The sequence below is a fragment of the Trachemys scripta genome, chromosome 2 (assembly GCF_013100865.1).
Source record: "Trachemys scripta elegans isolate TJP31775 chromosome 2, CAS_Tse_1.0, whole genome shotgun sequence".
Classification (NCBI taxonomy): Eukaryota; Metazoa; Chordata; order Testudines; family Emydidae; genus Trachemys; species Trachemys scripta.
This window is the reverse complement of record NC_048299.1, coordinates 234,885,330-234,909,507: the sequence shown is the minus strand read 5'-3', so window position 1 is coordinate 234,909,507 and position 24,178 is coordinate 234,885,330. Positions and strand designations below refer to the sequence as shown.

Here is a 24,178-nt window from a genome sequence, read left to right as displayed (position 1 = left end):
GAGTTCAACAGAGTGGAATTTTCAGTCCCCTCCTCATTTAAACTTAGTTTATTTCATAAATTCTGATCTATTGAACAATACCTCATCATCACTTTTCCTCCTCTTTGTGTTTTACCCATACAAATGCATGGCTTTATCTCAGCTTGGTTCAGTTGAATGTTTCCCTTGCACAACAGGTGCATCTCTTAAAACAGTTGCTTCTCTATTTCTTTCCTCATCTTATACCCTTTGTTTGCCTCCAGTTGTGTTTAAAACAAAAAAAAAAACCTTTGGCATCATCTTTGGCCATGAATGTCTCTCCTCATTCTATACATACAAATCTGCTTATCAATATTTTCTGTATACATCATTGTGTTGATTCTACGTCTGATGAATACCTCATCCATTCCCCCTTGATTGGACTATTGTAGCTTCCTTTTATACAACTTCCCCAGATCTCCAGATTCTTGCCTGCTCAGAATGCTGATGCTCTCCTTTTGATAACACGACAAATCATTCCCACCTTCAAAATATACCATTCTAGCAACTCATTCACTTTAGGACCCATTTATAAATTGCCCTTATGTTTAAAGCCATGGCCCTAGAATCTTTGCCCAGCCTCATTTTCATATTCAGGCACAGGCATATAATTGCATGTACTCTAGGCATGGAATTATTTGATGTGCACTTCTTGTCACTTTATTTGCACATTTAGCTAACGAGGTGTGCTATTTATCTAGCTATGTGCCAACACAAACAGATGATTTCCATGTCCCCAGCAAGTATTTGAGTAAGTTGGGCATGTTCAGTTATTAGCTAATTAAAAGCTTTAAAAAGCTGCCCCATAATGGACTTTCACTTTAAGTGGGATCAGCATTTTTAATACTAAAGGAATTTTCAAACGATTTCTGAGATCATTAATAGGATGTGAAAGGTTAATCCCATCCCATTACCTTGCATAGCTCTGGAATAGACCCTTTGATTATTGGCTTCATTTGTGGCTCTTTACCTCCAATGCTATAAATTAGTTTCATGGGCTATTGGAACAAACTCCAGAAATAAGAAAGACAGAAAAATATAGCACAAAACTCCATAAATGCTTTGAAAAGTCTCTTTAAATATACGTCAGAAGTTCAACCTCCTGGTACCCTTTCTCCTCAAACATAAGATCTGATTCTGCTCTCTTACCTATTTTACACCAGTTTAATTCCATGGACATCAATGAATTTACTCCTGACTTAAACCAGTGTAAGTGAGAGAAGAATCAGGCCCACAGGTTTTAAAACACCACATAAATTCCAAAAGCACCACATCATCCCTGATCCCTAAGATGTGTGCAGGAGAGCGAAGGGGCTAAAGGCACAAAAAGCCCTCAACATTTGCACTCCAAAGACAATCACAGTCCTTGCTATATTCTTGCTAAATATGTTTCCAAGTCTCAACCTAATAAATTACTGTAGTCCATCACTATCTCAATGAGCTCTCTTTCCTATGTTGATTTTATGGGCCAGATCTTCAACTGGTGTAAACTGATGTGTCCAAGTTATTCTTAAAGATTTTGGCTGGGAGGGGGACTTTCATTACTGCTGAATCCATTCCAACTCCCTATTTCGTATTAAAAGACAGATTGAATTCCCAAAACAGAAAACCCATAACCATTGTTTTATGCAGAAAATACACCAAAATTGTACATTTTTCATTTCAGAGAAACTTTCAGTTTCCATAAATATTTTCCCCCAAACCACATTGTAATTCCTTCAGCCAAGAGTTACTGCTTTTGGAATATAATGGGTCTGCTTCCTTCAGTCCAATTCCTCACTTGCTAAGCTTTATGATCAGGAAAAGTAACATTCCATTTCATACAACTCGAGTGTGAAGAACATTTTTTTCTTCTATATTTTGAGTGCCAGAAGTGCTGCTCCTTGAAACACAGAACAGACCCCTTGACTGAAATTTAAGGCAAGACAACTGAGCCTTTAAAAAACATGTACAAATAAAATTGCCTCTGTCTATTGAATTCAAAGGCCTGGAAAGCTCCAGCGTTACAGCCTCTGATGGTATTCTCCTCTCAACAAGTTCTGCCTATCACCTCACACATATTCGCCCCTGATGGTGGTAGAACCTTTGATGCTATAGCTGCCATCTGGAACAGTTTCCTGTGTCCCTCCACCTCATCAACTCTCCACCATTCACTTTTTCATAATTTACATTACTTCCTCTTCAAAAAAGCCTTTCTACGTAAGAATGATGTGTCAGTTCATGGGGTGTCAGCTCACAACACTGACATCATACCCACTTCTTCCCCTAAATCCTACCAACAAAAAAAAAGGGGGGCAGGAAAATAATCCCTAAAATTAAGGTTCAAAATAAAAAAAAAAAAAGCACCCTACTCCAAACAGAATTTTGTCCTAAAAGAGGATGAAGTTCTAGAGACTCCATGAAGTCCACTAAAGATTTTGCTATTGATTTTACATGGAAGGCACTCAGCTACTATGGTGATAGCAGCCGTATAAAACACATGAGATTTAAAAACAAAGACAAACCAATAACCATTTCTAGAAATATATTTTCATCCTTCCCTATACCTTTTAATTTCTCTTCTGCACTGATGTTATTTAACTCTTTAAACTATTAAATAAATACAGTGTTTTGAGATGAAATTTGTATGAAATTTGCAGTTGTATTGGATACTCTCCCTTCAGTGGATAAAGGCCATCAAATAGAAAACCCACGTGGAGCTGGCTAGAAGGTAGTAAAGTAAATCCTGTTTATGTTTTTCTTTTTAAAAAGATCATGTGGTTTTCCAAGTTTTTGTATTAGTATTTAGAGAGAGAGCAAGAGAGAGAGAATGCATACTGTGTCAAATAAAGTTTCTGTAAGCTAGTTGCTAGGTAAACAAAGCTAGCAACAACAACAAATTGGGCTTGATTCAGGAAATTTTCAACAAAGTAGCTAGCCACACAATGAGTCAATATCCTTGACATCTCACAGTTCTCATGGTTTATGTGGTGCAGCAAGCTATGAATAATTCTCTTGTTTCGGGCCCTTAAGCATTGGTAGTTTTACTTAGCAGTTGAGCTCTGCTGATGCTGACTAGCAGCTTTAAAAATCTGTTTGGCTGAAGACAGTGGGTGATGTTCAGCAATCTCCCCCCCCCCGCCCCCTCCCCTGCACCCAAATGGAAGCAGGAACCTGTGCTGGAATATGTGGAGATTAAATAGTTTATTAATATGCCTCATTAAAATATATATTGAAATTCTAAAATGTTCCCAGATATTCATTAGACACAAGCAATCTCTGAGGTTTCACTGAGGCTGTCACTCTCCATAGTTTAGACTGATTTTATCATGGGTCAAAAAAAAGAAGAAAAAAAAAAGGCTTTACTGATTTAAACTGAACCAAAATGTGAGACAATATCTGCTAGTTAATGCCTTCCTCACAAATTACTGCCAGTGTTTATAACATGATCATGCAGATTTCCTAATTTAGGGCCCAATATTGTACACCCGCGAAACTATTACTGAATTAAATGGGTGATAGATAGGTAAGAGTGGCAGGATCAGGACCACAGTAGAATCATAAACTCTGGTGCTGAATTTGATAGTGCACATGCAAACTGCTTCACTGAATGCTATCAGTTGCAGAACTGAGGCCAAAAGTAGGACATTGATTGACCAGTAATTCACTTCTGGATTTCCTTTCTGAATCTACCACTGAGCTAAATGCCTTTCTGATTTAAAAAACAAAAAAGCGTTATCCATTGCATTACTTACTTGTAAGTTTCTAAGGCCATGCAACCCATTTTGCATAAAGGAGAGTTAATGTCTCTGCTGCAGAAGTGGAGAAGTAACTTTTATAAACACTTGTGACATTACTAATGTTGTCTAGGACACACAGGCAGCAGTAGATAATTGATTCACTTGGAAGATTACTGGCTCTACGAGCATGGTTAAGAGTCTCTCACTTTTGTGAGGCATTAAAAACACAAGATACCAAAGATCTATTTTGAGCAGAGACACAAGAAGAGAACGTATAAACAGTTCTATTGTCACATCAATTCAATTTACAACAAAGGTGTATGTCAAAGGCTTTCGAAAGGTACTCTTTATTATCTGCTCTACTCTTTGGATGTTTTCTACTGCATTGCCATGATTTAGAAAGCCCCTGAAGGGCTTCTGTACTTTTGAAGAGGGTGTGCAATAGAGTATGTTGTCCAAAATAATTATCTGTAACCACCACCTTATCTGAGGCTATATGTCAGTCTGTGTTCACTAGGTACTCAGAGACTGCATCTAATTTGGACCTAAAGGCGGATGCACGTGAATAATACTTACAGAACCGAAGCAGGATTGAAGCCATAATGGAACTAATTTATTAGTTAAAGAGGAAATCAATCAAAGAAGCTGTAGCTCTTACTCTTAACAAATATAAGCTTTTCGTATCGTATGTCTTAGCAATTTTTTTGTTGTAGCATCCAGTAATGAATGTTCACAAAGACATTTGAAAAACATTATTTTAGTCATATATAAGCTTGGAAATTATTAGAAATTTATTGGGAAGTGTCAGTAAACATTGATTTCACTGGACACCCACAAACCAACAAAAATATATATTTCCAGCAATAATGAAAATTTACAGATAGGCAAAGAAAGAAAAATGCTGCTTGTGAACTTAAGGAGTCCAAATGCAGTGATTTAGATTTTTGAATATGGCTTGTTTACAAATGGACTAGTGAATTAATAGTAAAAACAGGTATGATTTGTTGCTTTAAGAATATTTACTTTGTATATTTTGATGTGATGTTAAAAATGTGTGTTAACAGCTTGTTAAGTTTTTTGAGTCTCCACTTTGACTGTCATTACATAATTGTCTGACCCTCCCCCACAGTTTTCTGCCACTGTGAAAATGTAAATCAATAAAAAGCTTGACGATTAATATACATATTATCTGTCAAAACTATAAAATCTGAACTCTGCCAAGCCCAGTCATGTACGTAACATTTTTGCTCTCCATACCAATAAGGAGGTGTTCTCTGAGTCTGATCCTGTAAATCAGGAGTAACTACTGGCAGAGTTACTGGCAGTGTAGGAATAATGTGATGCAGTGAAAAATCAGACCTTATCATTCAAACCTCCTTCCACCACCCCCAAAATACACTATGATGTAGGAACTGCCATGATAACTCTACCTGCCTTAAAAATGAAATTTACCCCTCCACACACCCCATTTAAGGCCTGATTGTGGGGCTGAAGTGGCCATTACATGAGGTAGCAAGCTTTGCACTGGCCTTCTGCACTGGGATGAATATATCACCAGTTAAAAGACAGAGGAACAGATTGCCTCTGCCCTTGCATGGGTGTGCAAGTGTGGGAGAAAGAAGTAAGGAAAGAATGGGAATCAGCACACAGTTGTGGCCCATATGACATCCTCAGGTAGTATTGGATGCAGCCCACATAACACATATGCAACCCACAATGGTAAATAGGTTGAGGACCACTGCTCTAGCACATAAGGAGAGCTCACATGTCAGGGCAGTGTGCTCCTCACTCTTGAGCCCACTAGCTCAAGGAGGGCCAGGTAAATGCTCCAACTCCTTCACATTCCCTGTGGAGCAAATGGAGGAGTTCCTATGCTATCCCATGTGCAATTTTTATTAGTGACCTGGAACAAATCATAAAGTCATCATTGATGAAGTCTGCAGATGACACAAACATTAGGGTAGTGATAAAGAACGAAGAGGACAGGGCACTGATTTAGAGTGATGTGGATTGCTTGGTAAAATGGGTACAAGCAAACAATGTTTTAATGTGTGTTTTAATATATCTAAATGTAAATGTACAGAAAGAAAGCCATGCTTGTGGGATGGGGGGCTATGCTGGGAAGCAGAGACTCTGAAAAAGATTTTGTGGTTGTGGTGGATAATCAGCTGATCATGAGCTCCATTTATGATGCTGTGGCCAAAAGAGCTACTGCGATCCTAGGATGCAAAAATAGGGGAATCTTGAGTAGGAACAGAGAGGTTATTTTTTGTATTTGGCACTGGTGTGACTACTGCTGGAATACTCTGATCAGTTCTGGTACCCACAATTCAAGAAGAATGATAAATTAGAGACGGTTCAGAAAAAAGCCACAAGAACGATTAGAAAACTTGCCTTATAGTGACAGACTCAAGGAGCTCAATCTTTTTAGCTTAACAAAAGAAGGCTACGGGGTGACTTGACTGCACTCTATAAGGATCGACATGGGGAACAAATATTTAATAACGGGTCTTCAATCTAGCAGAGAAAGGTATAACATGATCCAGTGGCTAGAAATTGAAGCTACACAAATTCAGATTGGAAATAAGTTGTATTTTTTTTGACAGTGAGGGTAATTAACCATTGGAACAATTTACCAAGAGTTATGGTGGATTCTCCATCACTGGCAATTTTTAAATTGAGATTGGGTGTTTTTCTATAAAATATGCTCTAGGAATTATACTGGGGAACTTCTATGGCCTGTGTTCTATAGGTAGCCAGACTAGATGGCCACGATCCCTTCTGGCCTTGGAATCTATAAATCAATTAATCCTTTTTCTTCCCATCTTATCCATGTTGGCTTTCATGATAACATCTTCCTTTTTCTCCTGCCACCCTTCTGGATGCTTATATAGCATCTCTTTGGGTGTATCCTCCTCCTCTGAATTCAAATCCTATGGTTCTTCCTGTAAAAATTTCTGGGTAGTATGTGTTTCTTTCCACCCTTCCAGAATTTCATTTAGACCACTATCTCTAATCTTGATTATTGTAACCCCCTCTTTGCCACCAATTTTGCTCCCTCCAGTCAATGAAAAATATTGTCCCCCCCAAATTATCTTCCTCCCCTATCAACCTCACCACATCACCTTCTCTTTGAATCACTCCATTGATTCCACCTTCTCTATCATATCAAATTTAAGCTTCATGTGATGGCCTAGAAAACCCTACATATCTTTTCCCTACTCAACTTAGCCAAACTCATATCTTACATTCCCACCCTGTTCCTGTCCTCTCCACTACACCAATGATGTCACCTTTGTTGCTCTGTTTATCCACTTGTCCCACAAACATTTCCGCGATATCTTGCATGTTGAGGAACATGATTAAATGATTGTGTTTCCTGCTATTGCAGGAAGCTGGAGGCAATGACTCAGAAGGTCCTTTCCACTCCTATAACCTATGGCACCTCCTATTCATGGAATATCTTTCCTGACATGGTCCTCAAGGCTACTACTGCCTCCATATTCAAATGGCTCCAAGAGACCCACTTCTACTGACACATAAAAGAAATTAACTATCAAATTATGGTTAGACTGTGATGATTGAAACTATCTACAATCTAAAAAACCCATCATGCTATTAATACATTTTATTATATAGAATGGAGTTTGACCAATTTATTTTTCCTACATCCCTTTCACCTGCCCTTTGTCCATCTTCCAGACTGTGCGCTTTTCAGGACAGGAAATTTCCCTTCTTATGAGAGTGCCCAGCACATAAGGGACATTACCAGAAACAGACAAAAAAGAGAAGCAGCAATGATGGCAGTGATATTGGACCATTGAGTTAGGTACTATTTCAAAAAAATCTGTGTATGGGTAGATAGGTAAGGAGCTGCATGCAGTGTACTTACTGCACAAATATTACAGATTCAAGATCCAGGCTCTAAAGCTGCCATCTCACTGTTGTCCAAACAGGTTTCGTAGCTAAGCACTCATGGCAACAAACTTCTGCTCACTACAAGCCCATGGCTTTTTGTCATGCTTTATTTACATACAACCATCTGATTCTCTTTCTTCTCTCATCTTTTTCATATAAAATAAACAAAAAAATCAAATTGGATTTTATATCAGCTGTTTCCCCTACTTCTTTTGGAGACTACTTATATCAATCATACAGTATAAAGTTGCTGCAAACCAGTTGGTCCATACAATAGCTGACAATGATCATATCATAAAAGGTCAGTTCTACAAATATTCAGCAAAGTAGCTACCAAAGGCTTAAGAAATTTGTGATGAATTACTCATCCTGCCAACTAACCATTCTCCAGAGTATCTTACAACTCCTTCAAGTTTATGTGTTGCAGCAGGCTATAGGTAATTTCTGCTGAATCAGGCCATTGGTGGTTTCATTTACTTGGGTGTTATTTCATTGTCACTCTTTTAAAGTAGTTTATAGCTTTTAAAATTTTTTTCAAGTGCTAAGTCTTTCAAGTCTTATGTTTTGTGTCAACAGCTAAGACGCACTGAGATTTCAAACCGAATTAGCAGGAATGCACAAAGGATATATGTAGACTACTAAAAGTAGGCAAAGTTAAGTCAAAGTTAGCCCAGTAATCACTGTAGCTACCCTTGACATTTTCCTAGCCTAGATATACTCACTATAGATTCAGCAAAACAACTATGAAGTTCTAATTAAAGCTCTCCAGATCCAGCCAAAATATCCTGTAATATTTTCCAGTTTTCCCAAACTTCTCATAAACTGCATGGCTGAGTGCTCCGAGTGATTTTTATTGAGAGGCATTTTACCTAAAGCAGTTAACTTTGATGGATGGAGAACAGCTTCCATGAGAAATATCAAGACTCTATATAAGAATGTGTAAAAACACAAGCAAATAAAAATCCATATCTGTTTAGATTCAGTTCAAAGGAGCCAAATTCTTTTTTCCCCCCAGATAAGCAAATGCAGTACTGACTGATGTTAAGTGGAATTGCGCACCTCTGCATGAGGGAACAACTTTAGCCTAAGTTTTCAATATAGCATCTCTCTAGACATGTGACTTGGCACCATTTAAACAATGAATGTAGTTCATCCTCTTGCTTCTGCTATCTAAGATCTGATATGCTACTGAAGTATGAACTGGGCACAGCTTTAGAATCAGCCTGATAAATGCAGTTTCTAAGCATGTGCTAAGACTTAGTTGTGAAAGTCAAATATTAAAACCATTTGTTGATATTTAACAGCCCAAAATGTATCTTGTGTGGCTATTGCCAGCATAGAAGCAGCAAATATACACAGATGGCATGATTCTGGTCCTGGGGTTCAGTGCGGCATATTTCCAACCTGGTTCCTGAAAAAAAGGAAGACCTTCCACAGATATAATGCGTGGGTGGGGCTCCTGGCAATTTCAAGAGGCATCGCCATGTGAAAAGTTGGGAGGGATAGCTGGGGAAAAGCTGCTCTGTACAGCCTGCTTCCCTAGGAAGTCTCACCTTCTTTCATGCAGCATTAAGTTCTGACCTGTGAAAGCTATTGTTTTGGGGGTTGGCTGCAGGAAAGGAATGCATAGCCACCATGTTGTCCATCCATGTGGGGATGAAAGTGAGCTGGAAATCATTTCAAAGGGACCTTATGGAGGAATTGTTTGTCCAGGCAGATACATCAGATCTGCTGGACTGGGGACAGGATATCCCACTGAACCACTTGTATATCTGGTTATTAGCTCACATACTGCATCTTGCAAACACGTATTAATTTTGCTTGCATAATCCTACTGACTTCAACAGGATGACTGTGAGTCAAGTTAAGCATGTGCATAACAGTTGGTAAGAGTGGGGCCTGTTTTCATTATTTACTTATTAACTGAGATGTAATGACTATAAATATTCAGAAAAAAAGTATTTAACCACACCGTACTTAATAGCATTCAACAGCCATCTTATTAAACCTAGCTGATATTTAAAAACACTTTCCCCAGTTCAGTTTCCTAGAGCTATGACTGAAACAAAGAAACAAATGAAACGCAACCAAAACCAGCATTCAGCACTGAAGATAGTTAATAAACAGGGGAAAGAGAAGAGAAATTAACACAACCAAACAATTTCTCCCATTAAAAATAGCCTATAAACACTTACCGAGTGGTTGTCCTGCAATGATCCTAGCATTCTCTCCTGCCACCGCAGCCCTCGCATGCCTCTCACTCATATACTGTACAAATGCATAACCTTTGTGCACTGAGCAGCCAACTATTTTTCCGTACTTTGCAAAGATTGCCTCTATGTCACCTTTTTTGACAATGGCTGTGTTCAGATTGCCAATGAAGACTCTGGAGTTGATTGACTTGGGGTCATTCTTATTGGTAACATTGCTGGTCTGTGTTTTGCCGGTCATGATTGGCTCACTTTGCTTTAACCCTTAAACAAAGAAGAGAAAGAAAACACAGTTACCACTGGCTTCAAAGAGTTTTTCAGTGATAATAACTCACTTAGGCTAAATCAAAATTCATCAGTATTCTATTTTCTAAAAATGCTTAGCAATAAAACTGGCACTGTGAGTTTTTAAATATTATCAAGAAGTCAGTTTTAAATCTTTCATTTTTATGGATTTAAATATAACCATAAATCTGGTAATCTAATGCTCTGATGTTCATCAGTGGAGCTCTACTGTAATGGTATGTGGATTTGGGCTTTGAAATTCAGCATTGACTTGCTAAATACCTAGCTATCTAGAGCTGCAAAGAAAGAGAATGAACCATTATCTTGTCTTAATGAAATGAACATTCAAGGCTAGGTAGAGAACAAACTCTAACAATGAAAGACTTCTCTGCCTTTGTTTTGTAAGTGTCAGCCATTGACCATTAAATATCCCATTGAATACCATTGACCATTGTGAGGAGCACAGAGCAGGCTATGTACAGTTCATGCAGTTTCTTACCATTATCAATATGTTTTATTAGAAACTAACAATTTTCTAATGCAGAGAAAGTACAAATGGCTAATTCACCTAGAATGACAAAGTATGAAAACAGACCATCTTTATGGAATAAAAACAGTGTGTTTTTTTCTGAAGAGGCAATAAACCAAATTCAGCCTTGGTGTAATGTTACTGGAATCAGTAGAGTTACACTAGGAAAGGATTTGGCTTCAGATTGTAGCTTTATGCCCTTATTTTTACAAATCACATAGCTTCCTGGGGCAGCATCAATATATTGCATTCTCGGTGCCATCAAAACAGCAGCTGTGACTTCCTGTGCTTATGCAGCCCTATGCTTATAAATAAGATCCACCTAACTTTAATAATATTTCATAACCAAGAGGCTAATAAGTATGATATGCAAATCATACATGTCTGAAGCTTCCTTTCCTTGCATTTACACCTGCTATCACTTAAGTGGAGGTAGAATGAGTATTCCATATGGCTGCTGGAATCTCTCCAGCTACACTAAGCAATACATGGTCAAAAACATCCATATACATTAAACACAAATTTTAATAAATATGAGGTCATCCATATAGTAATTAAGTACATACCATCTCTTGCAACTACTTTGTTATTGCTCTGCTTTAATTTAGTCATATTTTAGTTCAGATCATATCACAATAGCAGCTCAAGCAAGGCATACTGTGAGAAGGTACTCCAGCCAGGGCCTGCTCCAGGCACCAGCTCAGCAAGCAGGTGTTTGGGGCGGCCAAGGGGAAGGGGTGGCACGTCGGGGTCTCTGGCGGCAATTCAGCAGCGGGTTCCTCAGTCTCTCTCGGAGGACCTGCCGCCGAAGTGCCACCGAAGAAGAAAGCGGCGCGGTGGAGCTACCGCTGAAGTGCCGCCGATCACAATCACGGCTTCTTTTTTTTTTTCCACCTCTTGGGGCGGCAAAAACTCTAGAGCCAGCCCTGACTCCAGCTAAAAACTGCTTACAGTTAAAGTACTAAAACAACAAGGAGTCTGGTGGCACCTTAAAGACTAACAGATTTATTTGGGCATAAGCTTTCGTGAGTAAAAACCTCACTTCTTCGGATGCATCCGAAGAAGTGAGGTTTTTACTCACGAAAGCTTATGCCCAAATAAATCTGTTAGTCTTTAAGGTGCCACCAGACTCCTTGTTGTTTTTGTAGATACAGACTAACACGGCTAACCCCTGATAGTTAAAGTACTGTTCGTTTCTCAAGATTAAAAGGAATACTGATCTCCATTCTGGACTGCTAAAGACTGACAGTAACTAGCACAAGTATAATTGTTTTTAAATCAATAGCTATCATATATTAAATTAGAGCTTGAAGAAAGGAAACCATTGTTATTGAACTCAGTACAATTCCTAGAGCACAAAAACATCCTCATCAAAAGAACCATTACTACGACTAGCACTATTTTTGGCACTCTTAGCAGGAACTGATTCAGTCTCATTCACCAGATGTTGTTTTAAAGATTCTAAGGCCAGAAGGGACCATTGTGATTATCTAGTCTGACATCTTGCATTACAGATGCCACAGAATTCCCCCCCCCCCCCCCCAAAAAACCCCAAAACATATCTTTTTGAAGAACATCCAATCTTGATTTTAAAATTGCCAGTCATGGAGAATCTACCGCAACCCTTGGTAAATTGTTCCAAATGTTAATTACCTTCATGGTGTGATCATGGTTGAGGCAAGCTAGCAAGCTTGAGCTTTCAAAGCCAAGGAAAACAAAGTACTTGATTTATCAAAAGAACACACACACACAATATAGATAATCAGTCAGGCAACTTTCACCAGCAATAAACATACTTAATAATACAACATTCAAAGAATTTATAATTAGACAAAAGACTATTATTTATTATAACTACCTCAATTCCAAATGGATCCTTGCCTGAAGGCACAGAAACAGAACACACAACTTTCAGCCTACAAAAGCCAATGAAGTATCCTTCACCAAAGAATCCTTCGCTTCATTGCATGGCAAGATTAGTATCAAAGTAACCACCCTTCCCTCCACACTGCAGCATCCAAACCCAGCAATCCAAGTTGGAGTGGTGGTGTGGAATGGTGGCTCTGTAAGATCAGCTAAGAGATCTGTGATAACCCCATTAAGTTTGCAGTAACTAACTACAATGATTTTGGTAAAGCCACTTGGAGACAGTATGGCCCAGTGGATAGGGTAACCGCCTGCCTCCTCTCCTCACTTACTGTATGGACTTGGACAGTCACTTAATCTCTCTTGTACTCAGGTTTCCCTTTCATACTTTGTTTAGATTATAAGGTTTTCAGAGCAGGACGTTTTTCTCATTATGTTTATACAGTACCTAGCACAATGGTGTATGATCTGGGTTGAGGTCTCTAGGCACTTCCATCATGTAAATAAAATAAACTGGCAGTAAAAAGGATAAAAATTAAAAAGAAAACAGAAGTTATATTATGGCTATGGCCATTAAAAATATATTATGTTCTAACTCCCCCCTGTTGTTTTGCCATTTGACATGTGAGTTTTGGAGCATTCATTTGTTATTGGAGAAAAAAAATCCGTTTTCATTTTTGCACCCAATTTTGCTCTGCAATAGTTTAAATAGAGTTTGAATAGGACATTGTATCTTTCTGTCCTGTAACCAGAATTTGCATTGCAAAGTACACGGTTTTGTGTCAAAAAGAAAAGTGTTTGTCTGGTAGGTTCTCTCATATTCAAACAAACAGTCAATAAAATGTGTTACTGAAATTCAAAGAGTAAGAATAATATTAACATTTGTGTAATTGAGATTGGATTGCCTTGTTGGGCTATGTATAATAAAACTGTGCATATTTCACAAAATCAAAGACACACAAGATTCTCCATTACAATGATAAAGAACTTATGGTAAGTTTTGCATCTTACTAATATCCATTTGTGAACACTGAATTGTACTCAGCACATCTGTATTCTTATCTATAGAATTGCAAATATGATATGCCTAAGCTTTGACACTGACAGAAAAAGAAAACCATTTAGTTTTTGCAATTATTGCGGAATCTAAGATATTATTTGAGTTGATCTAATTTCCTTGCAGCCTTTAATAAGATATAACTCAATCATCTTGTTAATTTCTTACCATATCAGTTTTACAAATATCTACTGTGCATACCAGCTGTGGTTATAAGTATGTCTGGCAAAGAAGAAATATATATTCAAAGAGACTATTTCACAATCAGTATGCAACTTTTTTGAAATGCATTGATTTGTTTTATGTTGAACCTGACTCAGAATTTCACCAGTAATAATAAACCCCTAAACTGTCTTACTTGACTTAAGAACTAAAATCATTCCTCGCCATGCAAATTACTAATGCTTTGATATATTGAAATCACAACCTTCTCTAATTTAGTAGTTTTCAACCTTGCTTCTAAAAGACTATCATAATTTTATTTTTATGTAGATATGAATGTAATCTCCTTTGTTTTATCTTCTGTCCTCTCTTTAGTAACTGTAATACCATATTTTTTAAAAAAGCTCTGCCTTGTTATTCATAGGGTAGTATAAATGCACACAACTTTCTGACTTTATAGAACTTTTCTGTCATCTATTATTCAGTTGAATGGCAATTCAGAACAGTTTGACAAAGTTTCTAATGTATAGATTCCCTAGGGAATTCAAGTTCACTTCTTCTGGATTTTGGCAGCTGAACTTTCATAACAACTTTCTTTGTATATAAAAAAGAAACATGAATGTAGTACTTTGGAAGACATTTGATTTATAGGACTGAAATTGAAGTTTTCTCCATGTGCGCTGCACAAACTGTAGCAGCGCATAAATCTGCACATCTTATTAACAAGCCTCGGTGTTTCTTAAAGGGCCACCTTCAATTTCTGCGTAGTAATATTTTATTTTGGTGATAGCAATCAGCAAACTAAACTTAAATGCTATTTGTTGACTGTTTAGATTTGGTGCATGGATGTCACATCACCAAAAAGATCCAGTCAGCCAATTAGAATACATATTTTGTCAACTGGGGCCAAAGTTATCTTTGGTTTAACTCCATGGAAATTATCATTTTGACTTTGCTGGAGTTACACTCTGGATAAATATGGCCTTTCCTGGCAACAGCTACAATCTATGTATAGTGTTAAGTTTGAAAGATAGTGGTAGCAGTTCACTTTAGCTTTGTCATGGTGTAATTGCTGTCTGCTGTAAAAGAGTGTGTGGGGCTCTGCCAGATCAGCTTTTAAAGTTCTACAAAATGTTGATGAAAAATAAAACACGTGTGTCTTCTGAAGCCGAAGTTGCCCTGATTCACTAAGCTATGCAGACTAGGCCACTGCCACCAATCAGTAACAATCCTGTTACACCTAATTACGGGCTCAACCAAACACCATTGGAAGTCTGTGGAAAGTTTTCCACAGAAGCTGCATCATGCCCCAGATCTTTTTATAAGTAATGAAGTTTCTAGTTTCACAAACAATTTTCTCATCTTGTCTTTAATATTTTTAACACACATTTCCACAAGCTTCCACCCTCTGGCTTGCTATATCTTTGACTTATTTTCTTTGTAAGAAAAGCTTGTTAAGTCTTGCTTGTTGTAAATCGCGGGCAAAACTCCCACTTCAATGGGAACAGAATTATGCTCATTGAAGAAATTCAGGAAGGAAGGAAGTACAATTTAGAATTTAGATATAAACTGAAAAGCTTTTTGAAAATAAGTTAAAAACTTTAAAATCCAAAATAAATTAATAAAACTGCTTCCATATATAACTGTGATTATAAAATAGAAGAAAGTATCAGGGGGTAGCCATGTTAGTCTGGATCTGTAAAAGCAGCAAAGAGTCTTGTGGCACCTTATAGACTAACAGACGTATTGGAGCATGAGCTTTCGTGGGTGAATACCCACTTTGTCAGATGCATCATGCATTTCTGCTTTTAGAAGAAAGTAGTTGAAAATAAGTTCCCTTTAATTACCAAAGCCCTGAGATCAATCTGAGATCAAATATGTATTAGCAAGGACGCATGAAATGCTCTTCAGTAGGTCTATGGTATGATGACACCAATATTTGCATACGCAACACAAAACCTTAATGTCAGCTCTTGGTAGCTAAGTGGAGAAGAGGTTGATTTTTTAAATCTGTGTAAATCCATGGCCTCTGATATGCCTAAAATACATAGTTAACAAACTCAAGAACATAAGTGAATGTTTTTAGAACAGTATATTTGAATAATATACATATGCTATTATTTAAACAAGGAGAACAGGTATGCATGGCAAATAAGACACTGTGTGAAACCCTGGCCCCACTGAAATCAGTGGAAGTTTGCCATTGCTTTTAGTGGGGTCAGGATTTTACCCACTGCCTTTGTCCCAACGAAATTACAATATAAGGCTCCAATCCTTCAAAGACTGACTTACATGCTTAACTTTGAGCAGGTGAGTAGCTCATATGCACAAGGTAAAGCACGTAAGTAAGTCTTTGAAGGACCAGGTCCTAAAATGGGGTGAAAAGTTCACACCCTTGAGAGATGTAGCTATGCAGACCTCCTGATGTAGACAGTGCTAGGTCAATGGAAGAATTCTTCCATCAACCTAAAAAAAGAACAGGAATACTTGTGGCACCTTAGAGACTAACAAATGTATTAGAGCATAAGCTTTCGTGGACTACAGCCCACTTCTTCGGATGCATTATGCGGATACAGATTAACACGGCTGCTACTCTGAAATCCATCAACCTAGCTATTGCCTCTTCAGGAGGTGGATTAATTACAGCAATGGGAGAACCCTTCCCATTGCTGTAGTGCGTCTACACTGAAGCATTACAGCTGCTCAGCTACAGTGCTGCAAATGTGTTGCTGTAGCATTTTAAGTGTGGACCTAGCCTCAGCAAAACAAACGGACTATCCCAACAGGCTTCCGACAGGAGATGTGGTCAATAAGATTTGTGAGTTTTCCAAACATCTCTTTCCTATTTGGTTCAAGCCATCAGATTTTTCAGACATGCCATTTCATGGGTTTAATAGCATGGATTCATGGATTATTCAATGCACAAAAACCATAGGAATAAAATTACCTGAACAAAGATCTACTTAATTTCTGGTTGCTAATTTCATTAAAATTTTGACTACTACACAATATTAAAAATACTAAAAAATACAATCACTTAAAATTTTCCTTTTTAGGACTTGTGTGGGTTTCCATAGCATGGAAACTAGACAACATTTTTGTGACCTCTTGTCCTATACGTCCTTAAATGGGAAAATGTAGCACTTCCCCACATGTTCTTAGTTTCCAAACATAAATCACTGGTATGAGGGCCAGACAACATCTTTATCTGAATATTCTCCAGAATCTATTCTGCTTTCAAGACTGAAATTTGTGGTTCCATAAATCCTGCCATGCTAGCATTTTGCTAATAGTTGGTCAATGTTTTGTCATGATTCATAGCATGTGTCCATTGTCACAAGGATTCAGAGTCCATAAATGTTAAGAATACATGTTTATCACTGAAAAGCAAAAATATGTAGCAAAACATTTATTAGTTCTTTTTATTCTATATGAAATTCCCCTCCTTCTAAATGTCTGAAAATGTGCATTTAAGCAGTAACAATAATGACAACATTTACATACATTTCTTAGTGATTCAAACTGCAATCTAAATATTTTAACTGTCCTTGGTTAGGCTGAAATGTCCCATAGTATGGATTTACTATACAATGGCAGTAACATTTTATGAGCAAAATTCTGCATTCATGTTAATTCACTTTAATTAGTCATTAAAATAGTTTTATCTCAGCTAAAGGTAGTCAATGATAAAGCACTATAACATTTTATACACCTGCCAAAAAAAAGAATTTTAGATTTATTTGGACAAAAAGAAAAAGAATCTGGCATATGTAGCTTGGGAAAACCTTGCTTCTTGGTTTAAGTTAATTTAAAATAAGCTACTATATCTATGGTACGCAAATAAAGAGTAATCGGTTACTGAGAGGAGGGCACCTGTTGTTAAACCAATAAGTGTATGTCTACACAGGGGAGAAAAACACGGGCTTGGTCACATAGCCTGGGCTCCAGCTCAAGCCCAGAAGTCTACCCAGCAATGAAACAGCCCCACAGCCTGAGCCCTGCAAGCCCGAGTCGGCTGGCACAAGGCCAGCTGCGGGTTATTCTTTGCTGTGCAGACATACCCTTAGTGTCAAAACATTTTGGGTCCGATATAATGCTTATTAAAATCAGTGAAAAGCCTCCCAATGAGTTCAATGATCTTTGGATCAGACCTTTTTAGTACAGGTTGTTTGTTTTGGTTTTACAGCTTTTTCTTTCAATTATTTTAAAGAAGTGCTTGACACATTGTGTCTATAACATGGACAAAGCTCTGTTCATGCTGACAGTTCTGAGAATCATACCAATAAAAAATATATCAACTTTTGCCAAGCCTGGAAGAAAATGAAGGGGTTTAAAAGACTTAGTAGATTGCACTTCTTGGTCTGGTGCCGCTGCTGTTCTTCTCAAGGAGATAAGCAGTTTATCATTCTCTGGATAAGGTGAATAAAAACATCAATTCTAATAAATCTGGCTTTTATGTACTACATGCTGATTTGCCATAGCACACAGAAAAATATTCTAGGCTATTTCTGTGAATAAATTTATTTTAAAATAATTTAAACGCTCCAAAAAGTGAAGGAGCACAATGAAAGAGTCAGCCCCTAAGGGCCAGAGAGTACACCAAGCAGGAACAGGGAGCTGCAAAGGGCCAGCAGGATAGGGGGAAGTACCCTCCTGCTCCACATATCCCTGGGCCCAGATATCAGCAGGCTCCTCTTTCCCCAGCCACATGGGCTGGGGAGAAAGAGAGGCACTTTTGTAGTGGCAGCCATTATATTTGTAGCCAGTTATCCTGTCTCCTCTTAGTGATCATTTAGTAAGATGATCTCTAGTTTGCTATTTTAATATTTCCTCATCAATCATTCTTTCTAGCCTCTTTATCACTTTTGTTGCATTTCTCTCAATTTCCTCGAGTTTAATAAAATCTTTGATACTGAGGTGCTTAAAACTGAATGCAGTTTCTGGCTGTAGGTGCAACGATACCAGAAAGTATAGAGGGGGGACAACTGCATCACTCCCTTTTTAGCAACTTGTTGCTTCTACAAATTGCATCCAATATGTCATTGGCTTTTTTTGTTATCATACCATATGGCAAATTCATGGCAAATTTGCTGTTCTAATTTTTGGTTTCTTTTGACATTACTGCTTTCCCTTCAGTTAAATATCTGTATTTAGTGTCAATTGTCCTCATATATATTAGCTTGAATAGGTCAAGGCTCAATCTCACTCTGTTTTCATATTTCTAACTTTCAAAGACCTTAGTTTGTAACCTCTAAGTTTAGTATCATATGCAAATTTAACTTTTCCAAATAATTAAGGATATTAAATAAAAATAGATCTAATGATGATCCCTGTGGCATCCCAATAGACAACTCTCCCACAATTCAATAGCTTGTCATTCCTCGTTGCTTTCATTTGTCATGTCCTACAGCTGGTTGTCAGTTTATGTGACAATGTTCATACCCAAGCCAATTTGAATTTATTCTTTAACTAACATTTTCTAAGACACTGCATCAAATGCTTCATTGAAACCACAGTTTGTTTCTTGTTTGTTTGTTTTTTTAATTGCTCATGGCTCAGTTATCTATTAGCTGTTTACAGAGCATCTAATTAGGCCAATTTCATCCCACTGAAATCAAAGGCAAAACTTCCAGTAATTATAATTGGGGTAGAATTTGGCCCTTAATATTTGCTATGTTATTTTACTAGGGATTGAAGTTAGATTTGAGAGTCATCATGGTCAATGATGCCAAGCAGGAAGTTAGGCGCTTCCGAGTTCTAATCAGCATTGACTAGTTGCATGGCCTTAGACAGCTCCATTTAATAGCTCTACCTCAGCCTCTCCATCTGTAAAGTGGGAGTAATAATACTCACAATCACTTACCTAACAAGGCTATTGTGAAGATTAACTAGTGGCTTGTAAAACAAAATGCTCTGGCACTAGTAGGTTGATGGAAAATGAATAGCCAGGGTTCCTTTTTGAAGCTTAGCATAAGGATGCAGGGACTAGATCCCATGCCTGGGACAGCTGATGTTCCCACAGTGTCACCAGAAGGCCATGCAAAGCCACAGACAGGGAGCACTGTGGAGAATAGGTGCTGCAGGAATAGGTCTGGGACCTAGGGACCCAGGGACACAGAGTATCAGTATCCTGCAACCCTCTGATTGGCCAACCACCCTATTTAACCCTAAAGGGTGCCCCAGGAAGTTGTCTGGACAACACCACAGATTTTGGACTTGCTGCAACTCCAGACCTCATCTCATCTCCTGATCTCTGGTCTCTGATCCCAGCCTGATCCTGATTCCTGCCTCCTGATTCCAGCCTGGTACTACCTCTGGTTTCCACTCTCTGACCCCGGTCTGATTTTGACCCCAACTCTTGTTTATTGAACCCGACTCTAGTGATTCCTCTGATCCCTGCTCACTAACTACCGTCCCTGATGTGTGGACCCAGCCCAGCTGTAACTGCTAGGCCAGACCGCCTGCTTCTGGTCCCTTATACTTAGTGCTATATTTATTTTCCTCTTATCCACTCTTATCTTCAGTTCTTCACAACTCTTCAGAAATAATTGTCATTAACTCCTTTAATATATTAGCCTGCATATCAACTACCAACCCCAGGATTTATGTATGTACAATTGTTCCACGTATTTTACATGCTTTGTAAATCTATAACTGTATTTACAAAGTCTTCCTCATAGATTCATTGTCCCAACTTGTTATTTTACTGTTCATGTTAAATACAGATCTTAAAAGTACTTCAGTATCATTGACAGTTTAGAATCAACCCTAACGTCATTCCCCTCCTTGTTTACCCTCTTTCCCATGGTCCTACTTTCTCTCCAGTATTTTGTTTTCCCTCATATATTTGGAACTGTTCTTGGTTCCCTCAATCCCTTTGGCTAATAACACCAAGACACAAGATATAGTCTAAAAGACAAAGGACAGTGCTGGGAGCCAAGCATGTCTGATTTCTAATATCAGCTCAACCACCTATTTACTGCATAATTTTGGAAAAGTTGCTAAATGTGGGATTGTGTGATTGTTTTACTCAGCTGAGCTGAGGAGTAAGCCCTCTCCACTAACTCCTTATTAAACCTACCTGGATTTTGGGTCTATGGTATATTGGAAACAGGTAAAAAATGACAAGCTATCACTTTAAATGTGAGGAATTTTCTGGTCATGTTTGTAGGCTAGGAGACTCTGAGGGAAGCCATGTGATCTGGTTGTCTCACCAGTCTGGAGACAGCTTGAAGCAAACTAGGGTGAGCTGTGTTTGTCTGCCATAGGAGCAGACTGTTTTCTCTCTGTGTGTTTTCAGGTTGTGTGTTATCATTCTGAATTCTAAAGAAAATTAAAGTATTGTTATGCTACAACCTTCCAGCAACAGTATTTGTTTTCCATCTAAGGTATGCACGCTGTGAACACAACAGTGTACAGTTCTCATGTGGACTGCAGTCCTTTACACTTTGGAACATTCTTTGTGAGCAACTGGGTAGGAATGGCCACAAAGGGGCAGAGTTTTGGCTCCACCCCCTACTAACTGGTCAGAGTAGACAGCCAGATATGAGGAGGAAAGCAAGTTACACCCTTTTGAGAGCTGTAGTAACTTACTTCCACCCCAGAGCAAGAAGGGATAAAAAAAAGAGTACCAATTGCAAAATTTAGCTCCTATTCTATTCTGTATCTTATACCACATCCCTGTGGTATCTGAGGCCTGGTCTACACTACGGGGTTAGGTCGAATTTAGCCAAAATGAATGCGTCCACACAACCAACCCCATTCCGTCAACCTAAAGGGCTTTTAAAATCGACCTCTGTACTCCTCCCCAGCGAGGGGAGTAGTGCTAAAATTGACTTTGCTGGGTCGAATTTGGGGTAGTGCAGACGCAAATCGACGGTATTGGCCTCCAGGTGCTGGCCTCCATTGTGACTGCTCTGAACAGCACTTTGAACTCTGATGCACTAGCCATGTACACAGGAAAAGCCCCGGGAACTTTTGAATTTCATGTCCTGTTTGTTCAGCGTGGCGAACTCAGCAGCACAGGTGACCATGCAGTCCCCTCAGAATCGTACATTCTACGCTCTCCCTATCATCTCCGTCCCTGAGGTTATTGCAGATTAGAAGGTGAAAAAAACGCACTCGCGATGACATGTTTTCCGAGCTCATGCAGTCCTCCCACACCGATAGGGCACAGCTTAATGCATGGAACCATTCAGTGGCAGAGGCCAGGAAAGAATTAAGTGAGTGCGAAGAGCGGAGGCAGGACGTGATGCTGAGGCTAATGGGGGAGCAAACGGACATGATGAAGCATCTGTTGGAGCTGCAGGAAAGCCAACAAGAGCACAGACCCCCGCTGCATCCACTGTATAACCGCCTACCTTTCTCCCCATGTTCCATAGCCTCCTCACCCAGCACCCAAGAACACGGTGGAGGAGGCTCCGGGCACCCAGCCACTCCACTCCAGAAGGTGGCCCAAGCAACAGAAAGCTGTCAGTCAAATAGTTTGATTTTTAGTGTGGCTACTATAAGCAATGTGGCCTTGTCCTTCCCTCCTCCTCCACTGCAGCTGGGCTACGTTGTCCGTTATCTCATTTTTTTAAATTAATAAAGAGAGAATGCATGATTTCAAAACAATAGTTACTTTATTTTGAAGGGGAGAGGGTGGTTGGCTTACAGGGAATTAAAATCAACAAAGGGGACGGGTTTGCATAATGGAGAAACACACACAACTGTCACACCAAAGCCTGGCCAGTCATGAAACTAGTTTTCAAAGCCTCTCTCATGAGCAGCGCACCTTGCTGTGCTTTTCTAATCACCCTGGTGTCTGGTGCAAAATGATTGTCTCCTGTTGCTTTCACTGAGAGAGGGGCGACTGATGACATGTACCGAAAACCACCCGCGACAATGTTTTTGCCCCATCGGGCATTGGGAGCTTAACCCAGAATTCCAATGGGCGGCAGAGACTGCAGGAACTGTGGGATAGCTACCCACAGTGCACTGTTGATGCTAGCCATGGTAGTGAGGACGCACTCCGCCGACTTAATGCTCTTAGTGTGGACATACGCAGTCGACTGTATAAAATCGATTTCTAAAAATCAACTTCTATAAAATCGACCTAATTTTGTAATGTAGACATACCCTGACTGTTTGAGACTAGAACCCAGTTCAACTGCTGCTGAAGGAATAAGTAAATTTTTCACCAAAATTTTCTTTGAATGGCATTTCCTCACCAATAATTATATACAGTAGCCATCTGCAATTACTTCACCTGCAGAAACTATTGCAAATTGCACATTTCATTGGACCTACCTTACCCATTCATAGAGAATTTGCTGCTTGGTCACACAAAATAACCATTATTACCTACAAATGTAACATGTAGCCTGCTGGTGACAGGAAAAAAAGAGGCAAGAAATGTAAGCTGGAGGATGGATCTGACAGAAGTCTAAAAGAACTAAATGGACTTCAGCAAGCTGAAATCCAATGAATGTTAAAGAGGAAGGATGAGCTAGTGGTAGGGTTCTAGCATGAACTTCAGAAGAACTGATTTCAGTTCTGAAGCACCCTCACAGATTTCCTGTGTGATTTTAGTAACAGATTTGTAAAGGTATTTTGGTGCTTAAAAATTCAGATAGGCAATTTTGAAAATCCCAGTAGGACCTTATGTGCCTAACTCCCATTGATTTCAAAGCAGTTAGGTGCTTTTGAAAATCCCACTAGGCACTTATCTGCACCATTAGGCATCTAAATGCCTTTTGCAAATGTGGCCCTTAATCTCTCAATTTCCCACCTGTAAAATGGAGATAATAGCACTTCCCTACCTCACAGGGATGTTGAGAGGATAAATACATTAAAGACTGCGAGAGATTCAGAACTTACAGTAATAGAGGCCATATAAGGACCCAAGATAACTAGGTTAACTTAAAACAAGCTGTTAAAAGCAGTTTCAGGTATTACATGTGCCCTAACCCCCCTGAAATATGTATGGTTTTATAATAATTTTCATACTTCAAAAAAAAATGTTTCGTTCCCCTGTTGCCTTGTAAAAGAAAGCTCTACACAAGCAAAAAAGTAAGAACTATCTAGAAAGACAAGAAAAGAGTGAAAACTGACCATAGACAAAGTGCTGTTGCCAAATACAAAAAGCACACAGTCTCCATAATCTTAGCTATTACTTCTGCCTATAGCAGGTAAAAAAAATTCCACATAGGTATTATTTTTAATTTAAGAGTATGCCTTTATGAAAACTCTATCATGAGGTTCAATGAAGCTGGAATCTCACACAGCTTTTAGATTCTCCTAACTATGTGGTGCATCTCTCATGCCACAGCATAATGACTGAAGTCGCTTCTCTAATTAAATGCTTTTGTAATCATTTCAGCTACTTGTCAGAAACAAAGCAGCTAGAAACTGACTTTCCTAAAGCTATTCA

At 38.7% G+C, this 24,178-nt stretch overlaps 1 protein-coding gene across 3 annotated transcripts in view; it reads right to left on the bottom strand.

Annotated features, from left to right (window-relative positions):
* RALYL (RALY RNA binding protein like) overlaps positions 1-24,178 on the bottom strand; it is a 585,620-nt gene that overhangs the window by 299,582 nt on the left and 261,860 nt on the right. For all 3 annotated transcript variants that reach the window (XM_034763204.1, XM_034763203.1, XM_034763205.1), the window contains one exon: positions 9,851-10,129. In XM_034763204.1, coding sequence (XP_034619095.1) covers positions 9,851-10,106 — 256 coding nt within the window. In that variant the 5' untranslated portion in view covers positions 10,107-10,129. The remainder of the gene's footprint in view (positions 1-9,850; positions 10,130-24,178) is intronic.